This window comes from Dryobates pubescens, chromosome 33 (assembly GCF_014839835.1).
Source record: "Dryobates pubescens isolate bDryPub1 chromosome 33, bDryPub1.pri, whole genome shotgun sequence".
Taxonomy (NCBI): Eukaryota; Metazoa; Chordata; class Aves; order Piciformes; family Picidae; genus Dryobates; species Dryobates pubescens.
The window spans coordinates 4,378,226-4,392,322 of NC_071644.1; the positions used below are offsets into that span (position 1 = coordinate 4,378,226).

The 14,097-nt window shown below is 46.4% G+C and overlaps 1 protein-coding gene across 3 annotated transcripts in view; it reads right to left on the reverse strand.

The window, feature by feature from the left end:
* The window catches only part of CLCN6 (chloride voltage-gated channel 6), a 21,128-nt gene continuing 7,031 nt past the window's right edge, over positions 1–14,097 (reverse strand). For all 3 annotated transcript variants that reach the window (XM_054175792.1, XM_054175790.1, XM_054175791.1), the window contains exons 8-23: positions 13,870–13,937; positions 13,703–13,761; positions 12,932–13,064; positions 11,916–12,029; positions 11,494–11,660; positions 10,497–10,623; positions 10,001–10,127; positions 9,517–9,670; positions 9,280–9,439; positions 9,028–9,134; positions 8,273–8,459; positions 7,513–7,670; positions 6,931–7,087; positions 6,131–6,238; positions 5,411–5,536; positions 1–4,072 (exon numbers count right to left, since the gene is read on the reverse strand). In XM_054175792.1, coding sequence (XP_054031767.1) covers positions 3,992–4,072; positions 5,411–5,536; positions 6,131–6,238; positions 6,931–7,087; positions 7,513–7,670; positions 8,273–8,459; positions 9,028–9,134; positions 9,280–9,439; positions 9,517–9,670; positions 10,001–10,127; positions 10,497–10,623; positions 11,494–11,660; positions 11,916–12,029; positions 12,932–13,064; positions 13,703–13,761; positions 13,870–13,937 — 2,033 coding nt within the window. In that variant the 3' untranslated portion in view covers positions 1–3,991. The remainder of the gene's footprint in view (positions 4,073–5,410; positions 5,537–6,130; positions 6,239–6,930; positions 7,088–7,512; positions 7,671–8,272; positions 8,460–9,027; positions 9,135–9,279; positions 9,440–9,516; positions 9,671–10,000; positions 10,128–10,496; positions 10,624–11,493; positions 11,661–11,915; positions 12,030–12,931; positions 13,065–13,702; positions 13,762–13,869; positions 13,938–14,097) is intronic.

Here is a 14,097-nt window from a genome sequence, read left to right on the forward strand (position 1 = left end):
CATCTATCTCAAATCATGTTCTTGGATATTGCCATGTTCTAACAGTTTTATTACAATAAAGGGCCAAAATAAACCAAACACTAGAAACATCAAAAGGCCTTGAAAGTGCTGAAGGAGACACACAAACATTTTACTCTCAGACATCTTATGGTTACATGACATACTTCCCAAGTGCCATTGTTCAAATAAAAATATATTCATACAAATTTAAAAAAAATACAATTTATATACACACTGTGGAATTAGCTTACATAATCTCATAACAAAACCCAGTGCAAACAAACACATGGAAAGGTAAGTTGCTACCACTGGAATGGCTCACAGTAAGTCAACAATTCAAACCACAAACACTGCACAGTAAACCATGAGGCAGGGGAGAAGGCCCCACACCACCCCTAACTTCAGCCATCACTACTAATCCAGTTCTTATTATTTCTTTAGTGTTGCTCTGAGTAAAAGGTCACAGGCACCTATGTTAGGAGTGAGTTTCTTGGTAAATCACTAAGCAAACAGAGGCAGAGGAGAAGAAGCAGGTAGTATGTTGTAAGAAAGGAATTTAGTGTGAGAAGCCAACACAAGCCCCTTTGCATCAGTCCTGCATCTCCAAAGATCAGATGAACTTGGCCTTCCCTTTCTGCAGGTTACACACACTGAGTGTGTGCTCAGAGTTCCCTTTAAAGCTGCTGACAGGGTCACCCAACACCCTCACCTATAACATCTTGACTTGAAGGAGTGAAAGGGGGGTGTTTTCAAGCTGAAATGTTTGAGTAAGAGAGATGCACAGGCAGAGCTGACAGTGCTGACAGCAGGCTGAAGGCAAGTGGCTTTCTCCTGGGCAAGCACAGCTGGTGCTCAGACAAACCTTGACAAGATCTTCCAGCCTGTCTTGTCTGGAATGCCTAACTCCAAGCCTCAGAAGTGATGACAAGACAGACTGCAGCAAAACACACTGCTGCGAATTGTGTACAGAAATAAACCAGGACATGACCAGCTCAAGGCAAACAATCCAAGGAGCCCTATTCTTGTGCAGAAAGAGAAGGACCCTTCCACATGCTATCATTCAACATGAGCAAGAGGAAAAAGATTTGTCATGGAGAGACACAAAGCATTCATGTCAGTTGCTCTAACAGCATGGAACTGCTAATTCCACAGCAGAGTGATCTGAAATCCCATCAAGCCAGGATTCCCATGATTTCTAACTGTCCAAAAGCACAAGTCCTTCAAATGAAAGGCAGGCTGACACAACCTACAGTGCTGCTTCAGGGTGTGTAAAAGGGTGCTGGACGTTTCGTGGGATAGTTCAGTGCAAGACTTCAGGCATTTTAGAACAACTTGCAGAGACCATCCAGACAGAACAAACACCTTCACTCTGCTTACAGGGAAAGAACTTGCAAGTCAGGAGCAATAGCCAGTCCCTACTCATATGCTCCAAGAAATATGCCAAACTTTTTGCAGCTGAAGAGTCGAGGCTGAAGGCACAGGATAGACACCGGCTGCAGGAAAACACCTTCAGTTTATTCTTGGAGCTTTAAGAGCTTGCATGCCTTACTCAAAATGGAGCTAGGACAGTCAGAAACCAGCAAAACTATTTGGGTGGAGAAGACAAGAGCTGTTTCTGTATGTTCCAAAGCAAGAAAGGGCAAAGAGTGAACCCAAGTCCTGCTCTTTAGCTAGGTCACGTCCTAAGCAGCCCTGGAGAGGGGTCAGGGTTAACAAAAGGTCCTGGGACACACCCAGTTTCCTCTGCAACAGCTGCCACTGTATCTACCACAGCCCCCTCCTTCCTTTGTGGAAATGGTACAAGTGCAAACAAAAGATCTGCCTTTCCTCTCTTTAAGAAAACAACAGATGGGAAAGAACACTAAGTGAAAAAAACGGTCTCCAGATGTCAAGAGAGAAAAATAAAACTGAAAACCCAAGCGCTTACAAACAGCTTTGCTATGACCAAACTTTCCAGCTGAGCCATGCCATGCACTGTATGACAAGCACAAATTCTACCCTAAAACTTGGCCTCAGGAACCACTTTAAGTTCAAGTTTTCTCTCATCTGCTGGACAAAATTCAAGAGCCTTCCATGACTCAGCTGTTTTGACTGCAAACACAGCCAGAGAGTGCATCTGCCTACAAACTATCCAGACTGCAACGACTCCACCAATATCTAAGAGTTCCAGTGACTTAAAGAGCCCTACGTCAAGTCCATGGCTGGTGACCTGGGCACAAAACCTCCTCCTAATCCCAACTGTAGCAGGACTCAGCAGCCAGCAGTTTGCAGAGTCACACCCTAGAACAACCAGCTTCCATAAAGTCAGTCAAAGGGACAGTTTTAAGAGGTTTAGTGTTTTGACACACGTATGGAAAGGGCGCCACTCCTGCAGGCTTAGTCAGGAAAATCTTCAGCCTAGATGAAGATTCAGCCTGAATTCAGACAACACAACATCTGGTTTCCTTCTGCCACAGCTCTCACCTAGCTGGCTCCTTATGGCAAACAACAGGTTAACTGGAGCGCTCCCAGGCTGTGTAGAAGCTTGTCTGGGATACATTTCCCATGTTACTTGGCCCAGTCTCTTGGCTGGGAGAATGCTCTGTGCTTTATCAAGCCAATCAGCTCTGCAGGCCCTGGAGGCACAATGCTGGCTTCCCACAGAGGGTTATCTGTATGCAAAGCTCAAGAGGGCAGGTGCCTGCTGGAACAATACAGGTGCTGGCCAGGATGGTACCTGCTAAAGCAGTGAACTGGCTGCAACTGGCTCCTAAATGCTGATTTCACCCTTACAGATACTTGGGCTGTGGCAGTTGCAAACATTATCCCAAGTATTTTTAGAGCACAGACAGCTCCACTCATCACCCTGCAGCAGATCCTGCTGGCTAGCCACCAGCACCAAGTATCCCTCCTGTGCAGCAACCTGAAGTTACACCAGCTCCTCTCATGGCACAGAGATCATTCAACCAAACCCAGAGACAGGGCTCCAAAACACAACACTTCACCATGCATTGAGGACACGGGGTTCCCTGGTCTCTAACTCCAGCTGGAAAGGTGTTCCAAGCTCTCACTGTTGGATCAGTACAAGGACAAAGTGCCTACAAATGCCAAGAAACACAGAAGTGTCAGGGGAGTGACAAAGTGGAGTACCCACAAAGTGCCTTAGCAGAGTCTCTTACAGGGAGATAACAGCAACAGCTAACAGGGAAAGAGATCTCCCTTCTTTGAGATGCTCTGCAAACATATTAAATATTTATAATCCTAAGTAGTAACTGGAACCGAACTGTTCTGAACTCCTGATCTGCTGAGCTGCTCTCAGGAGTCAGCTGATGTCAAAACCATCACAGCAAGAACACTTCCCCATGAAAGAAGGAAAGAAATCAGGAGCAAATGAAGCTAAAGTGGAAAACCATGGGCAACTGGGAACACCTGCAAAGAGAGGTGAACTTCCAAAAAAGTGGCTTTTTTAATACTGCTTTTCAGAAAAGCCATTTTCCAGAGCAGCTCTTGCATAACTGCAAACTTCACTATCTCCTCTCAGCCTTGACAGCGACCTCCTTCTCACACAAATAAGGCAACAAGGAACAAGGGAGGAGAAGGAAAAGGGAAACATACAGGAGGGTAGGGAGAAGATGCTTCACAGGACACAGTAGAACCAGATGGTTCTTTTTTCCAACCGTTAAAAAAATAACCAACAAAAAACCCCTAAACCAAAGAGCAGAACATACAGTGTCAAGACAACATCTGATGAAAGGAGATCACTGGAGCACAGGGAAAGGAAAAAACCTGGATCAAGAGTGGTCAAACCAAGTGCCTGAGACCAAGCAACAGCTCTTGGGCTCAGGCAGCTCCTCTAGTTCTCTGGCTGGCAAGATGTTCTCCAGCATCTCAGGCTTGATATGCATGTGAGAAGCCAAACGGCAAGTCTTGGGCCTTGCGGGGTCCAAGCAGAATGCGAGCGCGTGTGCAGGCCTGGAGCAGGGAGGCAGCCACACCAGAGTGGGGCAGGGCATCAAATGGTCCGATAGTGCTGTCTCAATCTTGCCTGCAGAAACTCATGGGTCAGGTTGTGACGAGTGATTATCCCAACAATCTTAAAGAGAAAGAGGAAAAAAGGTACTAGGGTCATAGATGTGCTACTAAGAGATGTGTGTGGCTCTTGCCAGTCCCCCCAGAAAGGGAACCTGCAAGCAGTTCTTGACCATTGCTGAGTTAGAGTGGGTTCAAGTTCAAATCTCACCAAAACAACACCCCTTCCTCATCTACAAGCAAGACTCTGTTAAACTTTAACTACACCCAAACAGCTTAACTGCTTCATTGTGTCTGGACACAGCAGTGTCAGCCCTGCCTAGGAAGGGAAATCCTGTCCACACTGGACAGCATAGGGACGTAACTCAGTTCTCTGGAAAGTGAAAACTCTCAAGTAACATAGCTGCCTCTCACAGCTTCATTAGAGACATTTCTGCTATGCCAAGTGACACAACTGCAGACAGCCCCTATAAAACAGATTCTAGGAAGCTCTGAAGACCAAAACACAGAAATGGTAAAGACTAGCTCAGTGGTGACTGCACACTGACCGTCACTAACTGGCAGGTCACTAAGTAGACCCACTCCCAGTTTACTGGGCAAACAGTCAACCCCACACACAACAGCTGATAGAACACCTCAATTACTCTACAGATTTAGAACTAGGCTGCTCTCTAGAGCTGCAAGAGCATCACATCTTGTACTAAAGATGGAATGAGTCAACAGCTCTTGTTTTCAACCAACAGGCTCTGCAGGATAGTTACAAGGAACCCCAAGAGGCAGGAAAAGCACTGCTGTCTCACAGGGACAGACCAGCCCAGGCTTAAAGGAAACAGGTTCACTTTATGTTCATAGGAATTTACTGACACCTACTGACTCTTCTTGAGCACTGTGGGTGGCAGAGAGAAGCACAGCAAATCAAGTACAAACCAACCAAAGACTCCTTTATTTTGCTGCTCCTATGAGTAGGAACAGAATGCAATTTCCCTTCCAGCAGAAAAACCACCTGCCCCAATGCACAGGAAATTCTGTTCTTGGCCTTCAATAAAGCTATCGAAGGAGATGCCAAATTAGTGGCTTCTGATAAGCTCAAGACCACTCAACAGCTCTAAGACAGTAAGAGCTTCTACCTGCTGCCAACTGGAGACAGGAGAGAGACCACATGTCCTGCCCCTTGTAGGCAAAGCAGAAAGCAGGCTTGCACACAAAAGCTGGTAACAGTCACAGCAACCAGCAATGCTTCAGGGCCTTAAGAAGATCATAAGAAGATAACATTCTGATCTCTTTAAAGCATTTCTGTTTGGTGTTAATACAGATCTTAAGTTTTCCCAAAGGAGGAAAACTTTTCAAAACCCACAGTGGATCCTCCTTGTGCAGTCAAGACAAAGTGGAGGTAATGACTCACCTCTCCAACTGCATTCACAACCGGTAAGTGTCTGAGTCCCATTGTCCTGAACAGGTTGAAGACTTGTGACACATGAGTATTTGGAGAGACAGTAAAGGGTGATGGGTTCATATATGGGGTGACATCCTAGGAAAGAAAAAAACAATTACATTTACAAGAGGCACTGGGAATCACCAATGAACGGTACCTACAGTTCCTCCTGTGCACTGATCTCTGGACAGGGTTTTGGACAGTGAATATGAAATTACTTCAGGAACCTGAATCTGTCACAGTTTATTTGAACACTGTAACCCATGATCTTAAGAGCCTAAGAGATGCAGACAGCCACTGGGCATCATAAATGCAGGTCCATGAAAATACAAATGTGTATTAAAAAAGCACTTTTGTCTACACAAAAGTCCTATCACAATGGCAGGCCTGTCACTGAGCTGCCAGCACACAGAATGCCCAACAGGTATCACCAGTCTGCCTGTGCGATCTGTCTCAGGCAGGAGTCTAACCTAGAAGAAAGTTCAACTAGACAAGAAATGTCTTATCCTGGAAGTGAAGCACCTGTGTACAATGCTATCTCAGAGCAAGTATGAGGATGGATTTTGACATGCAGACAAGGCTGAATGATTGTGTGAGTACAGGCTGCTGCTCACTGCACCCAACATGCTCTTAGGCTTGGGACAATGCTAAAACGCGTATCAGGAAACACTATGACACTGCATCCCTTACCACTATCATGCGAGGGTTCAGCAGGGTGAGGTCCAGGTCGTGGATGTCTGGGTAGCGAGGGTAATCCTCTGACATCTCTGCATGGGACAGGCGAGGCTGACTTGCACTCTGCAGGTGAAACAAATCCCACTGAGCTACTGTTACCAAGCAAGCAGCACAGCACATGATGTCTCCCAACTGCTGACCCACATTTCCTTCTCCTCCCATGCCCACACAGAACTTCTGCAGAACTCCTGGCAGCTCATCTCAGAACACAGCAATGCCCAAACCCACACAGGTGTAAGCTGAAAGCAGCAAGTCTGTTCTCCAGCCTCTCACAGGTTTACACTCAACACTGGAGGGCAGCAACTCATCAGCTTTGTGACAGATGGGTCTCAAACACAAACGCCCACACTGATCTCAGTGACAGAGCTGACAGTCTTCTGGCAAGACCCTGGCACCCAGCAGTAAAAGCAAAGTATACACTGCTGGTTGCTCTGTTTGTATTTAATATCTGCTCTCTATTCTCCAGTTCTGGCAGGACTGCACCTTTATGCAACAAGTAAGTCTATTGGTTTATTCTTCAAACAGCTGCTGTTCTCTTTTCTTGGGGATACTTCAACAGAAATTAATTTCCCTTTATTTCAGTGCTGCAAGGGAGAATTCACATGACCTGCCTGCAGCTTTTAAAACACAGATGCATCGCTTAAGGAGCAAAAATGGCTAAATTTGGTTTTTTGGCAGCCCATAAATAACATTCCCAACCTTTGCAGTCAAGATGGCAGGGATGTCTGGTACAACTCCTGATTAGGAACACTCACCGACTGGCTCTCAGAGTAACAAACACCCCTGACAAGGAGGGTGACCAACTGGGAGCGCAAGATCAAGCCATGGAAGGTCAAAGGTCTGAAGCGTTCCTCCATAGTCCACTCTTCACTGGGAGACTGGTCAGGGTACAGGTTGGGGTAAGGAGTGTACCTGTGAGAGATTTAACATGTTCTGGGTTACATGGACTTAAAGAGAGACACATACACTTGCCTCCAAAACAATAACAGCTGTTGGGAGAGATGAGCTTTACAAAGCCCTCAGGATTTTGTAGGCAAGGAGGCATCAAGTTTCTGCAGGCATTTCCCCAGGTATTCCATCCTCTCCAGGAAATATTTCTGGATAGGTGTTTGAAGGAAATTTAAGTTAAAAGACTGGACACTATCACACCTAGGACCTGGTCACAAGTGTGAGCCCAAACACTGGCTAATGAGACCTGGCAGGGCACTTCTAAAATTTAGATGACAGCACTGTTTCCTCTGATCCATGCAACGACAGGGATTGTATGAAGCATCGCAACACAGCTCAACATATGGAAACGGGGTGTTTCCACATGTTAGTGCCTACCAGGACCTCACCTTCTCTCTAGCATCTGTTGCAGCAGATCCTCCTTTTCTGGTGGCTCCTCAGTTGCTATGTGCTCATCACACATATTACGCAGCTCACTGGAAGGGTAGGACTTCATGGACTGACTGCGCTTGCGCTGCTCACCGGCTCGGGTGAGGATGCTGGACTTCTGCATACAATAAGCAACTTTCAGATGCTCACTAAGCAGCTCAACAGTTACCCAAAGGAGACTATGAACTGTCTGATTACAGATTTATGTCACCAGATAAGGTGTTCCTTACTGCTGCTGCAGTACCTATAATAATAGCCAAGAGGACTGTACTGTCCTTGGACAGACAGCCTGGAGTTTAGGAAGTGGGGCATCCTTCCTCGTTAGAGCACACGTGTGCCACAAGCACGTTCATGATGCATTCTGACCTTAAATTTAAGTTTCTCAAGAAACTAAAGCATCTGCCCCATTACCCTTCCTACAAAGAGGAGAAACACTTAGGCACTGGCTGATCTCAATGGTGAGTTCAGTACTTTGGCGGCAAATACAAGCTTTCTCCATGCCTCAGTCCTCTTAACTGTTCACTCTAGCCCACTCTTCTGCCTTTACCCTAACACAGAGAACAGAACGAAATTGAGTCCTTGAAAATTTTGTGTTGCAGTAGGGGCTCATCTGCGACCTGAATTCTGCACTGACAAAAGCCTAGATAACAAAAGAAAGGGCCTTCCACCTACAAAACAAGGCTCTTTTCCCCTCAGATTCTCAAACCAGCAACTTTTTACCTTGAATTTGATGTTATTACTGATCAGTTGGTTTCCCTTCATGAACTCCCTCTCATTGCCCCGGTTCTCAGTCACCACAGGGAAGGCATGATGGACAGTTGTGCGCAGGATGCTGACGAGGGACTGGATCCTGGTGTGTGGGTAGACATACGTCAAGTTGGGTTCCATGATGTCACTGGCTCTTAGTCTGAGGAAACAGAAAGCCAAGATTGCTACATCCCAGTAGAGAACAAACCAGTTTCAAAACAAGATCCTGAAGAAGTCTGCTGAAGTTTAGTTCTGCCAGCAACTGGTACCTGCGTGCTCGCCTTCACTGCGCTATTAGCAGTGTTGGCACAGTTGATTTCATCTTTAACAGAACATTGCAACAATGCATGATAAGCAAGGAAAAAGGTTCCATCTCTTCACACAGAAAGTGTTTAAACTCTTATGAAAAGAGATGAGAGGCAGGAAGATGAAATTCTTCAAGAAGTAAAATCGAGTGGAAGGCTTTCACAAGAGTTCTTGCCAAACCCCACAAATGACTCTCCACCCACCCACCCCTCCTCAGAAAGGGCTCCAGCATCTCTCTCCTGCCATAGACCTGATGTATATTCCCAACTCCTTTCACAGCAGTCCTCCTTGCAGCTGCTCCTCTCAGAGCAGCCAGGTTTCTGGGAAATGATGCATCATCCCCCTGCATTACAATACTCCTTTCTGAGCAAGACCCTACCACAAATTCCAACCCACAACCCTGCCAAGAGGAGCAGCCTTACTTGTCCATTTCCACCTCTGTTTCCCACTCCAGGAGAGGCACTCCTCGTAAGTTCACGTGGATGTCATAGATGCCTTTGTTGAAAAAGTCTCCTGTCCATTTGGCTACCTGCAGAGCAAATGGAAAAAATACTAAGTTACTGATCCAAATACAAGGCTCCTTGGCTTATCTTAGACCTGGAAGGAAGACAGGCTCAGGGCCAGCCCACATTGAAGAAGTCTACAAAAAGCCCAAGCTACAACCCTGCACTCACCATGAGGGTGATCATTATTGGGAGCCCATAGGTGATCTCATTGGTGGATTCAATGAGGATGACAGTCAGGCTAATTGTCATGCGGACCACGCCTCCCAGGAATGCTGCTGCCCCAATCAGTGCAAAGGTTCCCGAGTAGATGTGATCCAGGCCAATGTAGCTAGAGGGAAACAGAGAGCCTGGAGATCAGAACCGGCCAGAGCCCACCTCTCCCACATATACACACACTCAATGCACCTTTTGAGGAGGTTGGCGACCAGGCGTCCGAAGGCAGCCCCACAAAGCAGTGATGGCACAAAAAGCCCACTGGGCACAGAGATCCCATATGTCCAGCAGGAGAGTAAGAAATAGAGAAGGAAGAACAAGGACAGTGTGACTGGGCTGAAAGTACCTGCAACACAAGAAGAATCAAGACTGACTAAAGGAGCACTAGTCTGTTGGACAAAGACAGTAGTCTTGCACCATCCACCCCTCAGCTCGCAGCAGGCTCATCTCACAAACAGCTACTGAGTCTCTGAGTCCAAACACACACAAAGACAATGAGTAAGTGAAAAAAGAGGAAAAGCATGGGAGACTTTGAGCTGCTGTCCTACCAATTCCCCAGATCCATGAAGGCCTGAAGATGCTATGTACCCTGTGGTTCTTATGACAAGGCTATTTCAAGCAAGATGGAGCTTTGAAGCCTGAGCATGGGATGAGGAACTGTCTCCTGGCCACTCACCATCTTGGTGGAAGAGCTGCAAGATGGCTGACTCCTGAGGGTTGAAGAAGAGTGTGGCCATGTCATTGTAGGTTTCATTTGGACAGAAAAAAGTTTTGATGCTTGAATTCACATCCTCTGACATACCCTAATGCAGGACACAGAAGACACAAACAGTTAAAATCCACTCTCTCCTATGTTAGCCTTTGAGCAGAATGGGAGCAGCCTTTCCATAGGGCTGCCAGCCTACACTTTGGGAAGTTCAGACCAAACATCAATAGCAGAGATGGGACCTGCAGCCTCAGTAGGTTCCCTAGCTCACAGTCTGAGCTGTTTGTCAAAGGACAAAAGCACAAAGCGGGTAGCTTTCATTATTAGTCTAACCTCCTGCAACTGGCCACAGGCTTTCACTGAAGTTCTGTTAGGTACAGAATCTGTGAAAAGCTCATTATGTGCCTGTACTTCTCTGGAGGGTGAACGTGATGGGGACATATAATTACCACAAAAGATCCCTCACCTGCAGGTCCAGAGTGTCATTGCCACTATGACTGGTGGAAGACATCTGCCGACATTCCCCCAGAACCATGGAGGCTACAAAGACCACAACTGTGGTAGCCATGGACACCAGCAGGCTCTCCAAGACTCTGCAAGCACAAAACAGAAATCATACACTGAAGCCACACTCAGCCCTGTAACCCAGCCCCAGCCCTACACAGGACTTCGATAAAGCTGCAAGAAGCAGCAATCACTAGATCTCAACATGAGAAGCAGGGAACTCTGCAGGTCAAGCTGAACTATGACTTGGAATTGTGCTAACTCCCTTTTTTAATTGCCTGCCCCATAAAGGAGAACAGATTTTCTGCCCAGAGAACACCCTGCAGTCACATACAAAAAGCCACAGGGAAGAGTTTAGTGATGAGGCTGTTCACATGGAAACGATGTTCTGTAGGTCCTTACAGGGTAAAAGGCCAGACAGGACTGATACAGTCTCTCATAATCTCTTCTCTAACTACTAAAATATACTTTACTTTTTTGCCCCAAACCCAGGCTTCCTATTTAGGAATTGTCTAGAGCAAACCAACAGCTATTTTCCAGAAGTATCCCCTCTCTAAATAGCACAGATATTAGCAAGGTAGTGAATTCAATTAACCAAGATAATTAAAAAGAGAGTGGAATCAGGTATTCTTTCTACATCTCTTTGGACAAGATTAACAAAATACTGCATGGAGACAAAGCTGTGGTTTGTTCAGCCACAGCTTTTATCGTAAGGAGCTCCCTGCAGAGCTCTTTCAAGGAGGCTTGTAGCTGTCCCCATACCACCAGAGTAAATAGAAAACCAAAAGGCACAGGGACTGTGACACCTGGTTTCTGGTGTTGACCTTTAAGTTCTATGGAAGCTTTGTTTTGTGATTTTAAAAAGAACAGCTCTGGAATTTCCTCCAGCACCACTCACTGGGTCCTCTAGATGGATGCTTTTGTTTTGGGACACAGATCAGAGATGCCTGCACAAATACCTGACCAGCTTTGGCTTGGGATGCACGTTCCGCATGCGGTACTTTGCAAGTCTCTTGTTCAGGCAGTTGAAGGTGGCTCCGAGAAGGCCTCCTGCAATACCCATCAGAATGAAGAAGCCCAAGTCCACAGCAGTCCAGAGGTGGCATTTCTTATCAGACTCGGAGCACTACGTGCAGAAAGGCACAAAAATGAGTGTTACAGTAATTGCTGCCACTCCCTACCAACAGGTCTGTCTCCACAGCAGGAGGCTTTCAGCAGCTGTGACCAAAGGGCAACAATTCTGTCTTAGGCTATTGGTGCATTGCAGCTAAACATCAGCTGCCCTTCACTGAAATACAAACATGTACAGAAACTAAAATTAAGAAAGAAACACTGAACTGACAGAAGATCGGAGGGGAAAAGTAACAGCACTAGATCTTACCTTAAATTCCCCAAAGTTCAGCAGCCCAGGGAGCTGGAAAGACCCCCAGCTTCCAAACTGAATCCCAGAGCGGAAAAAATTCAAAGTAAAGGTGGCAGCCATGGAACAGAACAGCTGAGGAAGTAAAACAAAAGGAAGAAGTAAAGACTCCCAAATTGAGACTGGCAGAGTCAGCTCTTCTTGAGATTATGCTGGGATAGGAAAACTTCAGAGCCTTCTCAGGTTTTAAGGAAATAATCCGCTGAGGTTTAACATCCACTCTCTGCTGCACATGAGAGCAATCCCAAACTGGACTTCTGGAATTATCTGATTTGGGTTTTCTACACAAGAAGGTGGAATTTCACCTAGTAATTCTTGCAGCAAGAGCTCTATTTTTTATTCGTGTGGTCAAATATGACAACTTGCAGTTGCAAATCAATACAAGGCAGTAACACAGCTTGTGTAGAGCTGGAATTGAGGCCTTCATTGGCTCAGAGAGAGTTGCTGTCTTGGCAAATCCCCTGGCTCCTTTTATCGTTGCTGAGTGGAGACTAACTGAATCCCATCAAGAGGACATTTGCCATGAGAGATGCCAGAAGCATCAGGAAATCAAATACATTTTTAATATCCTTTCACCTTCAAGAAAGCACTACAGGGAGAGAAATGGACAACCAGAAGGCACAGGGCACTGCTGCCATACAGCTTCCCAAGGCAGAGAAAAGCAGAAAAAAAATCCAGCACCTGCCTTACTCTGTCTGCTCCCAAAAGATCAGACTGCAGAGTGCCCAGCCACAAAAGCCTCTTCTCCCAGATAATACTAAATCTGCTGCCTACAGAGCTGTACTGTAGTTCCAGACAGTACCATACTGCTCTCTGCTCTTGATCTGTATTCTACAGCACTGATTGAGCCAGCAAATTCCCTCCTGCCAGGAGAGCTCAGGAGGGGTCAGGATAACCTGAATGCCCTCATGGACAAGCCTTCCCAAAGGTCCAGCCCAAGAAAGAGTCACACAGAAAGGACCAGAGTCATTACTCACCACTTTCCATGTAAGTCCCTGGTTCCAGAAAGAGGAACCTTCTTCCAAGCTGAAAAGAGTGCCCCCAATTGGGGCTCCAAAAGCAGCTGCAACCCCTGCAGCAGCTCCAGCAGACACAAAATCCCTTTTGTCCCTGAAGGGAAGAAGAAAACAATCTCCATTTAGGAAAGCAGATCCATGGATGTGCTCAGGTTCTTCAAAGAGACAACTCCCATTTATGGATACATCCCTGGGATACAGGAGTGACAGCTGGGAGAAGTGTTGGCCATACCAAACAACACTATTTATGCATAAGTCATGGCAGCACCATGGCACCAACACAGAGTAAAACTCTGGTACTCCACAGCTGCCCATTGTAAGAGGAAGCATCCAAACCACGGGATACCAGCATCACCCGAAAGAATTACAAAGAGAGTAGGAGAAGATTTTGTTCATATTCAAGCAAACCAGCCCTCTCTGTAGCATATCTTAGCTATAAGGAGTGAGTAATTGAGCTAGCTCCCAACAAAGAAGCCATTTAAGCATTCAGATTAAAGGTTTTAAGTGGGTAGAGATTTGCTGAGTAGTGCAACAGAACATCAATGAACATGGAGACCAGAGCAGCATGGAAGGGTCAAGCCATTGTGTTGTCTTGATGCAGAATGAAGCTGCAGGACACTAGAGAGAAACTGAACAAACACCTGACTGATTCATCCCAGCCCAGCACCCTTCTCCCCGGCAAGTCTGATCACTCCTCCTCCTCTCCCCTCCTCCACACCCTGGCTACCATACCTGTCACTGCGGAAGTAGGGAAAGTTAAACTGGATCTTCCTCAAAGAGATGCTCTGGAACTACAAACAAAGGAAAGATTTAGAAACATAGGAGATGGAAACTGACTCCTCACAGCATTCTTACAAAGCAGTGGTGTGACCAGGACAACGACCCAGGCCAGCACTAACCTGTGGCAAACCTGCACCCACGACAGCACCACTGTGAATCATTGGACCCTCCTTCCCGACAAAAAGACCTGCAAAAATAGGATTTATGGGGCAGCACACTCCTGACAGCCCTCCCTTGTTCCCCAGGAGAGATCAGCTCACCACTCCCACACCACACCAGTCCCCTGCGCCAAGCCTGCAGCTCCTCCTTCTCTCCATGAGGTGAAGAAAGGTACTGAACGCCTTGAC